Source organism: Micropterus salmoides, unplaced genomic scaffold (genome assembly GCF_014851395.1).
Source record: "Micropterus salmoides isolate LMB-PRFRI ecotype aquatic unplaced genomic scaffold, ASM1485139v1 Ms_hic_scaffold_1, whole genome shotgun sequence".
NCBI lineage: Eukaryota > Metazoa > Chordata > Actinopteri > Centrarchiformes > Centrarchidae > Micropterus > Micropterus salmoides.
Window position 1 is genome coordinate 54,286,144 of NW_024040040.1, and position 11,021 is coordinate 54,297,164.

Below are 11,021 nucleotides of genomic sequence, written 5' to 3' on the forward strand. Positions count from 1 at the left end.
TTGAAGAACAATGGCAAGCACTGAAGAAGGCAGTCTATTCTGCAGCAGAAATTACCTTAGGTCACCCACAGCGTAGGACACCTGACTGATGGGGATACAAGCTATAGTTCTAGGGGAGAAGCTCTGGGCAAACTCCTCCACTGAGTTTATAAAAACGATATTAAAAGTACTTGCTAAGTCATGATCGTATGTTCACTGATCTTTATTTAGTCCAGTTAGTCTATTGAGATTTTTCCAGACAAGTTTTCCATTTTCCCTGGCATCATAAATAATGCTATAAAAAACTCAGCTTTAGCCTTCTTTATATTCCTTACTACCTTATTTCTGTGATAGGCAGGCTTTTGGCTTAGTAAGGCCACAGTCGGTTGCAGCCTCTCAGTGAAGCTCCACCCCCCTGTCTCTCTAGAAGCAGGCACACACCTGTGCCGCTTTAAGAGTTGATTTATAGAGAACACTCAGGATCTCTCTGTAGGCATTGTGTTCCAGTGTGGCTAGGTGAACTGACCTCAGAGTCTCCAGTATACAGTGTGGACTCTCTAGTCCAGCAGACAGAAGCTTCACTCCTGAATCCTCCAGCTCACGGTTGTTACTCAGGTCCAGCTCTCTCAGATGGGAGGGGATGGACTTCAGAGCTGAGGCCACAACTTCACAGTGAGTCTCTGAGAGTCCACAGCCAGAAAGTCTGTCAGAACAAATCGATTATAAAAGAAACGTTATATTTACTCAATGCATTTGATGACCGGTGTGCCCCAGTGTTCACGAGAAAGAGTGAGCAGCGAGGAGGTGCTGCATGAATATATGCTCCTCAATATAGTTCCTCAATGAAATATGATTTTAAATATACCTATTAAAAAAAATATAAATATGTGGAGGTCAGCGTTCATAATTATCCAAATTATAGGTTAATTATGGGAAACACTGCTTTCACTATCCAATGAAGGTTAAAGTCAAGGGCAACTGGACTTGGTTGAAGATACTGGAAGACATTTCGTCCCTCATCCAAAGGACTTCTTCAGTTCTGACTGACTGGCAGGGAAAATCTATTTCTATCTAGCTATTTAACCTCAGTGGGCCAGGCTCATCGATACTGCTGGTTCATTAGTGTTCCTGGTTGCTGTAACGACATTCGGACAGAAACATTTTGGCAGAGGCGAATGCAAACGTGCAGCGCCGAAAACGACCAATAACTGCCAGGTATTAGTGGGATTCAAGGCAGTTTACAGGGACAAAAATCACACTTTTCATGCAGTGATCGGTGATCAGTAACATATTGTCAACATAAAAACACAACATTGATCTTTGCTGTGTAAAAGTAGTCTGAATTCTACCATTCTGCTCATACACTTATCAGACCTGTTATTGGTGGAAGTTGTGCGTTTCCTGCTGCTACTTCTACACCAACAAGAGTTTTTTCTAATATAACAGAATATATGGAAAGACACTAATATATATATTCACTCTTAAAAATTTTAAGTTTAACTAATAAGAATTAAAGCACACCCTTGCTTAATTGAATACACATTTACACACATGTTCTGGTATAACCAATAATCCGAAGACTATTAATCTATGTTCCAGCATGTACATCATTTTGCATTTAGCAACAGTCACTTACTCACTTCATCAAACAAGAGAGCAGAGAGCGGAAATACAGAAGCCACACCACAAGATGCTGTGGTGTATAACATATGTGCATTTGACCATTACAAAAAAACCATTTAAAATAACACTCTAGTAGCTGGACAGAGGTTCAGTGAACTCTGGATAGAGGCTCAGTGGACCCTTAAGGGGAAGTAATGATTGATGGGTGTGCAAAGAGTGAACCCTCCTATGGAATTTGACCTCTGACCCAGTGGTAGGGGGAGTAGAGATTAGTGTCTATGAAGGGACTTTGCCCTTATATGGTATTTAGCAGAGACCTAAACATGTCCTATATAAGTTGTGTTCGATGTACAGAGAGACAGAGTGGCCATCGGGCTGGGTCACTCTCCAAGCTGCTGCAGAGCTTGTAATTGATGCTGAATTCTTTGATGTAATAAACTTTTATAATCAAGAACAGTGTCAAGCGGATTTCTTCTCAACACATCATCGCAGCATTATCGTTCGGACACCACAATGCAAACTACTCATCAGCAGGAATAATCGGAAGGCCAAATTGAAATTTGCAAAGAAGTACAGACATGAGCTGCAAAAGTTCTGGAACACAATCTTATGGACTGATGAGACCAAGATTAATCTCTAGCAAAGTGTGGAGAAAGAAAGGAACTCCTTCTGATCAGAAGCATACAAGCTCATCTGTGAAGCAAGGTGGAGGTAATGTCATGGCTCATTAATATTTGTTGATGATGTAACGGATGATGGTAGCAGCAGAATGAATTCAGAAGTGGACAGAAACATTTTGTCTGCCAGTTTACAGAGAAATGAAATTGTGAGGAAGTTTATCATGAGGCAGTACAATGACCCAAAGCACACTGCCAACTAAACAAAGGACTAATTCAGGGAAAAAAGTGGAAGGTTTTAGACTGGCCAAGTCAATCAGCTGACCTTAACCCAATAGAGCTGCATTTCACCTCCTTAAGAGGAGACTGAACAAACAAGAACTGAAAGAAGCTGCGTTAAAAGCCTGGAATAGCATCACAAATGAAGAATGCAACAGTTTGGTGATGTCGATGGGTCGCAGGCTTGAGGCAGTTATTGCAAGCAAGGGTTATGCCACCAAATATTAAATGTTATTTACTTTAAGATTATTTGTTCCAATACTTTTGCTCACTTGAAAAATGGGTGGGTTCGAACAAAGGGTGGGATGTCCTGAGTTGTTTAACCCATCTAGATGTGAATACCAGGAAATGAAAGCTGAAATTCTGAACTCTTGTCTCATATTTTGATCTTAAACCCAAATGTCTGCAGTGAACAACAAAAACAAAGGAATCTGCCTTACCGTTCCAATACTTTTGGAGGGGACTGTATTTGATGTAAAAGGAGGCGAGGAATATCCAGACATTTCCATCCTCATTATAACTGACTTTGGAAAATTAAACATGTTATTTTGAACCCCTGAGCTTATTGGTTAAAACAAACAAAAACAATATTAAAATGCTGCTTGTCACAGATTTGGACAAGTCAACTGAATTTTGGAAGCTCACTGATGAAGACCTTCTAGATAGAAATGTTGCATCATTATATTTTGGGAAATCTTTGCGCAAATAATCCACCTTCACATTCAAGAATTTTCTATCTTTAATATGATACTGATGAAGTCACAGTATGAAGGTCCTGTAAGGGTGTTAATTGTTAATTTTTACATCTGGACTTACCGAGCCTTTCTGCAGTTCCTCACAGCTGGAATCAGTCTCTGTCGTCCCTGGTCTGATGTGTTGTACTTCTTCAGGTCCAACTCATCCAGAACCTCCTCTGACATCTGCAGCATGTAGGCCAGAGCTGAGCAGTGGATCACAGAGAGTTTCTTCTCTGATCTGTTCTCTGACTTCAGGAACTCTTGGATCTCCTGATTTACTGAGTGGTCGTTCATCTCCGTCAGACAGTGTAAGATGTTGATGCTTCTGTCAGGAGAGATCCAGTTCAAGCACGTGTTCATCTTCTTCAGGTTGTTGATGACTCGCTGGATGATTTCTGGACTGTTGTCTGTCTGACCCAGCAGGCCTCCTAAGAGTCTCTGATTGGACTCCAGAGAGAGGCCATGAAGGAAGCGAACAAACAGGTCCAGGTGGCCATTTTTACTTTGAAAGGATTTCTCCATGGCACTCCTCAGAAATTCGTCCAGGTTTGGGGTTATAAAAATGTATGCGAAGAATATTAAGTTTTTCAGTCCCTCTGGGTTCCTGCTGGTGTAACAGTGGAACATGTAGACTGCAGCCAGAAACTCCTGAACGCTCAGATGAACAAAGCAGTAGACTGTTTTCTGGAAGATCACACTCTCTCTTTTGAAGATCTCTGTACAAACTCCTGAGTACACCGAGGCCTCTGTGACATCAAGACCACACTGCTCCAGGTCTTCTTGGTAGAACATGATGTTTCCTTTCTCCAGCTGTTCAAACGCCAGCCTCCCCAGCTTCAGAAGAACCTCCCTGTCAGCCTCCGTCAGCTCCTGTGGACTCATCTCATGTCCCTCATCGTACTTCTGCTTCTTCCTCTTTATCTGAACCAGCAGGAAGTGTGAGTACAGGTCAGTCAGGGTCTTGGGCAGCTCTCCTCTCTGCTCTGTAGTCAACATGTGCTCCAGAACTGTAGCAGTGATCCAGCAGAAGACTGGGATTAGACACATGATGTGGAGGCTCCTGGAGGTCTTGATGTGTGAGATGATTCTGCTGGACAGCTCTTCATCACTGACTCTCCTCCTGAAGTACTCCTCCTTCTGGGCGTCAGTGAAGCCTCGTACTTCTGTTACCCTGTCAACACACGAAGGAGGGATCCGATTGGCCGCCGCAGGTCGGGAAGTTATCCAGACGAGAGCCGAGGGAAGCAGATTCCCCTCGATGAGGTTTGTCAGCAGCAGGTTGACTGATGACTTCTGTGTGACATCAGACACAACCTCACTGTTGTGGAAATCCAATGAAAGTCTGCTTTCATCCAGGCCGTCAAAGATGAACAACAGTTTCCAGACGGCGAGCTTCTCTGCTGGGACCTTCTGTAATGTTGGATGGAAAACATGGAGCAGCGTGAGGAGACTGTACTGCTCATCTTTGATCAAGTTCAGCTCCCTGAACGAGAGCAGAACCAGCAGACCGACATCTTGGTTTTCCGAGCCCTCTGCCCAGTCCAGAGTGAACTTCTGCACTGAGAAGGTTTTTCCAACGCCAGCGACGCCGTTGGTCAGAACCACTCTGATGGCTCTCTGTTGGCCAGGTAAGGCTTTAAAGATGTCCTGGCACCTGATTGGAGTGTCATGGAGGGTCTTCTTCTTGGAAGCTGTCTCAAGCTGCCTCACCTCATGCTGGGTATTAACCTCTTCACTCTGTCCCTCTGTGATGTAGAGCTCAGTGTAGATCCTGTTGAGGAGGGTTCCACTTCCTGTTTCATCACTTCCTTCAGTCACACGTTCACATCTCCTCCTCAGACTGATCTTATGTTCATCTAAAACCTCCTGCAGACCACCTCTCACTAAAGAAGAGAAACAATGTGAGATAAAACAAAGAATATGTGCTGATTATTTTCATTACTAATATAAAAACCATCAATATCAGAATATCTGAAGAAGCAGACAGATGTCCAGTCTTACTTTGTACAGAGCTGCTCTGACTGGCTGTCTGCAGTCCAGCTCTGGTTCTGGATCTTACCTCCACACTTAGGACAGGAGGAGTGTCCTGATGAAGCAGACTGGTCCCAGTATGAGGTGATGCACCGTCTGCAGAACCAGTGTCCACAGCTGGTAGAGACTGGATCCTTCAGGACGTCCTGACACAAAGCACAGCAGGACGGCTGCTCCTCCACAGGAACAGGACTCCTCTTCCTCTCTCTGTGAAGACATTTCTTTAGAACTAAAATGATTTGTTGCTTGTTGTTGAAAAATCTCCAGATGTGTCCGACACTGTGTAGAAGCTCAGATGGTCACAGAGTAAAAGTGTCGTTACTTTTCTGTTTGAATTCAGCTTTCAGTCAGTAATGAAGATGATTGTTCCTTTTATTTCAGCTCTCCTGCTCTCAGAAACACTAATTAACTGCTTTTCCTGTCTGACTGTCTGATTAAACATTTAGTGATCTGCCTGCAGTTTGTTATTAACACAAACTCAACACTTCCTGCAGCTCCTTCACAGTAAAAGCCTCCATTAAAGAGAGCTGATTATGTCCTTCACTGTTTTACAGTCACTCTGGGCAGCTTAGCTTGAGTTAGTTAGCTTTGAACTGAGCTTAGAAGTGGTCTAAACACACAGCATGTAACAGCGGTGTCACAGGTTCAAGTCCACACGGAGCCTTGTTTGGATGTCATTCTGTTTCCTGTCACTCTCTACTGTCAACTATCACATGAAAACTATTCAAATATTGTAAAAAGAGAAGTGGTCCAATTTTCTGCCCTTTTTCCATCCACTGCTAACTTTTCCATCAGTGCTGCCCGTGGATGTTTGTTCTTCACCTTTAGGAACAATATATGGTGGAGAGAATCTGAGCTCAAAGCTCCACTTACTAATGATTCAAAGCAAAGTGTTCATCAAGGTGAGCAAAGCTGAACTACAAATGCTTTTTCACCACATGTTGCACAATTATGATCTGAAGTGATTCAAGATGCATCTGGTGGATCAGAACAGCTGATCTGAGGAAGAGCCAAACAGCTCAGTGTTTAGAGGACAAATAGGAGAAAATGAAGGACACATTTGAAGCAGATTCTTTCAGATTCTGAATCCTTCTAAATCTTTACAGTGACGTCAACGTGAGGGCAAAAATATATGAAGATGTTCTTGAAGTGTAAATTCTGAAATGGAGGTTCTCAGGTGTTTTGCTCCAGAAATCAAATCAGATCCATCTTAGTTTGAAACAGTATCTGCACTAATAGTTCTGCATCAGGAATATAAATCTGTTAGCAGAACATTTTGTCTTCATCCTCAATGCATCATCTTCCATCAGGTCAGTTTACAGTAAAAACAGTCTCTTACTTTGAGTCTGAGGGTCCAGGTTCAGGACTGAACCCTGGAGGTTTATCTTTGGACCGGTCACCCTTCATAGACAGACAGCTGGATCCTGCAGACTCTGCTCCGTCCTCCTCTTCCTCCACACAAACACTCATCTTCTGGACTTCAGTCAGTCTGAGAGGTAAAACAGAAAAACTGACTGTGAGCTCAGAACACAAGAATCAGGAGAAACAAGTTTGTACATGAGTCACACACAAACACACAGTATAATTTAACCAGCCTGAACTTTACCTGCAACAGTCACAAGTCTGAGAAAACAGGAAGTAACAGACAGACAGACAGACACATTTAGGTATCTCTTTAAAATAACGCCTTCCCCAGCCCCTTACTCTAAACTAAATCTAATTGTAACTTGAAAGCTGAAACATATTCTGAACCCTCAAAAATCAGTTTCTACCCACATGGACACGAGTCCTCATGGGTTAGAGTGCATTTAGGAAAAAGTCCCCAACAAGATATGAGAACATGAAACACACACAAAGTGCTGAGTCCCTCTAAGGTTTCTTTCCTCTCCAGTCCACAGGGAAAAAACTGCCTCAGAGACTTTGACAGTAACATAATAAAATGTTGGATTAACACTCACCTGCCTCAGCCTTCAGTTCTCCTCCTTTTGCTTTGTGACTCTAAATGGAGTCTGAACTGACTGAACTCTTTCAGCTTCAGGTTCCTACCTGTTCTCACCTGCTCGGTGTAGCTCCGTCCCTCTGCAGTTACAGGAAATCAGCTAAGTTCCTTTGTATGTGTGTGATTCATGTTTTTATATCCTGGTGGGGACCTAAATCTTAATGTTAATATGGGGACAAAAAAACAAGACTTGGTTTTAGGATTAAGATTATGATTAGGTTAAGGTAGATGTGATGGTCCAATCCAACAAATCAGCTGTGACAATAACAGCCAATAAATAATAATGTAACACTGACAGGTTTCATTCTGCAGCAGAATGAGGAGGCCGACTTTTCCTTTGGATCCTTCAGCTACATTTTACTGCTGATACTTCTGTTCTTTAATTAAGATTTGAATTTGAAATGAATACTTTTTACATTGTTGTATTCAGATCTATGATTTAAGTTAAAGATCTGATTATGTTTTATTATTTGGCTTCTAAACATCTTCATTATAAGACAAAGACGACAACATCAGAGTCTCTTTGTTTATTTTACATGAAACAAATAAACAATAAACAGTAAACATGTTGTTGTGTGGAAAGAAAAGAGCCGACAGGAACATTAAGAGAGAAATCTAACTTTCTGATCTTGGTTCATGTCTTCCACATTGAGTAAGGAGCTGCCCAGCTGCCATCTTTGTTTTGATGAGGACAAAGAAGAAAAATGAGACTTGGAGCAAAAGTTATCAGAAGAGTTGTGAAAGTCCAGACTTCTTTCCTTCATCCGGACCTTTACTTTGAAAGTGTTGTTCCTCACCTGATAAAAGAAGTGTGAAAAGTGAGCGGACACGTTTTAAACTTTGTTAAATGTGTCACTGCGCTGACAGGACTCACATTTCTCACATTAACTGGCTCCAGAAACTTTAATTAGCTTTGTTGGTCAAAGTCTAATTCAGGTTTGTTAAGCTAGCTGCTCACTGGAAAGTTTCAGGCTTCTTCCTCTTACAATCATTTAGCAATATATCAATATATCAATATATCAATGTATATAAAGAGCTTTCTAACTGCTGATTAAAATGTGAACAGGCCAAATAATCCCAGCTCATAATCAGCATCATGTTTATCGGCCGGTTTCTCCACAAATCTCTCTAAATAAAGATGAAATAAGGGATCAATGATTGTGTGTGAGAAACATTAACAGCCAGTTATTTCCCAGGAATCCTTTCAGTCAATAACTTCCAATCACACTCATTGATAAGACACAGTGAGGCAACAAAGCTGTCGGAGGTTCAGAAGAAGCTGTTAATGGTGAATTATTGTGAGCAAACAGCAACAGGCTCAAAGAGTTTCACCATCTTTAGCTGCTTCACTCAGTAAAGTGGCATTGAACCTGATCAATACTATCTAAGCCAGTACTGATTGGACCAGGTTTGGCCCCACTTACCCGAGCCATTGAGAGTCCCAGTGTCAGGATATGTAGATGTGTTGTTCTCCACTGGTCATACTGGTAAACGTTACTGGTTCTTCCCTTTGTGTTGCTCAGCAGTTACCTTGTTTAGCTGCTACTCAAACATCAGAATTGATTCTCAACAATATTAATATTAATAATGATGTCAGCGCTTCCTGAAGCTGCACTGCTCCACTCTCTGTTGTTATGTTTGGATCATCCTGCTGTTCGCACTGATGCAGCACATTTACTCAAGTACTGCGCTCAAGTACGCTGTTGACGTACTTGTACTTCACTTCAGAGGGAAATGTACTGCAGTACAAGTACAAGTACACGTAACTCTTCACTGCGCTACATTTATTTGACACTTACACTTACTTTGACATAAAAACACACATGATGTGCTTTTATAATACGATGCAGTACTTTACTACTAATGTACCTCGTAGTACACAAAGTATCTGAAACGACAGCATTAAAATACTCTTAAAATACTCATGTATTTGTTATTGACACAAACAGAGTAATATAATATTCTATAATAATATAACTAAAAATTTAGCTGATAATACTTTAAGGACTTTTCCTTGTACTGCAGTATTTTTGTCCCTGTGAGTACTTCTTCCAGCTCTGCTGCTCCTCTACATATATGAAAGTAATGTCAGAGTGATGTATGTATTTTAGATTCTGCATGTTTCACTTAGTGTCTAATAAAGCAGCAGCATGTTATTATTGACTCCAGATTTCTATCAACATTAATATTCATGTCATTCTGTGTGGCTCTTGTATTCTGAGCCTCTGTGCTGCAGCTTTTAAATACCTGCCAGTGTAGTATAATGGAGTCCTGGATGCTGCTTTTTACTCACATTAATATTCTGCCTGCTTAGAAATGATCTCAGTCACTTTGTGCTTTGAATCTTAGATTGTGTTTTTAGAGAGACTCTGTAACGTGTGTCCAGACTCCGGATGAAGTTTCCCAGCAGCTCTTGAATAAAAGCCCGTGAATGTAAAATGTATTTAAAACCTTTACTGTACAACACTCACTGCAACAACATGAATGTGACAACAACATAAAGCTGACGAGTGTTTGGAGTCTCTGCAGCTTCATCTTCAGAGAAATGAAGTGAAACCAAGAAGGAAGGAGATGAATGTAAAAGCTGTGATTCCTTCTTTAGCATCCTGTCAGTAAACTCAGGTTCAGCCTCATGTTGTTCTCACAGTGTTAATAACGAGCCTCTGCTGATTTCAGAGGATTTCTGTGGACCTGAAACATCCCAGAGGAGCCCACATCATCCAGGAGGTAGGACTCACTCCCAGCAGCAACCTGTCCGATGGCTTCGTGTAGCGCTGGCTGGCTCTGACGTTTTCACTACTAATGCAGGTCCAACACCTGAGCGGCGGCTCGGATACCAAATTATAGAAATCTGTTTTTCTATAAAGCCTTTTTTTGACTGAACTAAACAGAAGCAGCCGTACAAGAAGGGAAATCAATGGCAGTGTGAAACTGGTCTGAAACTGGACACATGATGGTTTAAAGCCTTAAAATTTAAAGCCTCGGAAGTGATTGATTAATAGAACCTGAGCTGGATTCTGGAGGCAGTGGGAAGCCAATGAAGGGAAGCTCAAACTGGGCTGATGTGTCTTCCAGTTAAAGCCCAGCAGCTGCATGTTGGACCAGCTGCTCACCCATAGAGGACTCAAAGCTCCTTCAGACCTGATGAACATCACAGGTGGAGGTGGGCAATCAAATCTTCACTGTGATGATGTAACTGGTGGTTCTGGACGGCGTTTAAACCCTGGAGAAGTGACAGGATCTGATCTGTAGTAGACATGGACCTTCAGCAGGACAAAGCCAGAAGAGAGTCTCAGCAGCGACCTGTAGCTGTCATTACAACAGCACACCTGATGAGCTTTTACAGGCTCTCGCTCTCCTCAGGACTTTTCTCCATCCTAGGCCCATATGTTGATGTCAGCATGTTTCCATCTGTCAGATAAGCAGCAACATGTTGGACTTCCTGCATTTGAACACAAAAGTCAAACTTCACAGCGAGCTGATAAAATGCAGTAGAAGGAAAACACTCAGAGATCCACTTTAAACTACAAGGCCGGGATTTAAATGACTACTTTGTTCAGCGTCACCTCCAAACCTCTCAGTCATGGATGCTGCAGCATTGGACCGTCAACCATCTGCTGTCAAGTCTCCACCATCAGGTACAGCTGTCTGCAGAAACTGGAACAAGGTGACTACTGCTGGGATGAAAGTTCATCATCTGGGTTTAACTTCAGTGTCTAAGTTTCTACCATGTTGGGAACAGAACAGTTTGATGAA

At 42.0% G+C, this 11,021-nt stretch overlaps 1 protein-coding gene across 1 annotated transcript; it reads right to left on the reverse strand.

Moving 5' to 3' along the window:
* Positions 1-402: 402 nt before the first annotated feature.
* LOC119886407 (protein NLRC3-like) lies at positions 403-7,340 on the reverse strand. The gene is made up of 5 exons (XM_038697154.1): positions 7,225-7,340; positions 6,606-6,755; positions 5,295-5,473; positions 3,315-5,118; positions 403-682 (listed from the first exon to the last, which is right to left on the reverse strand). The coding sequence occupies exons 2-5, from the start codon at positions 6,734-6,736 to the stop codon at positions 403-405; spliced, it is 2,394 nt and encodes a 797-aa protein (XP_038553082.1). The 5' UTR covers positions 6,737-6,755; positions 7,225-7,340.
* Positions 7,341-11,021: the final 3,681 nt, after the last annotated feature.

What these genes read in the sequence shown, in the direction of transcription:
- LOC119886407 (XM_038697154.1), bottom strand. Translation starts at nt 6,736, where the DNA reads ATGAGTGTTTGTGTGGAGGAAGAGGAGGACGGAGCAGAGTCTGCAGGA. An exon ending in CCTGGACCCTCAGACTCAAA is followed by an intron (nt 5,474 to 6,605) that starts GTAAGAGACTGT and finishes ATGTCTTCACAG; the next exon opens with AGAGAGGAAGAGGAGTCCTG. An exon ending in CTCCTGTCCTAAGTGTGGAG is followed by an intron (nt 5,119 to 5,294) that starts GTAAGATCCAGA and finishes TCTCTTCTTTAG; the next exon opens with TGAGAGGTGGTCTGCAGGAG.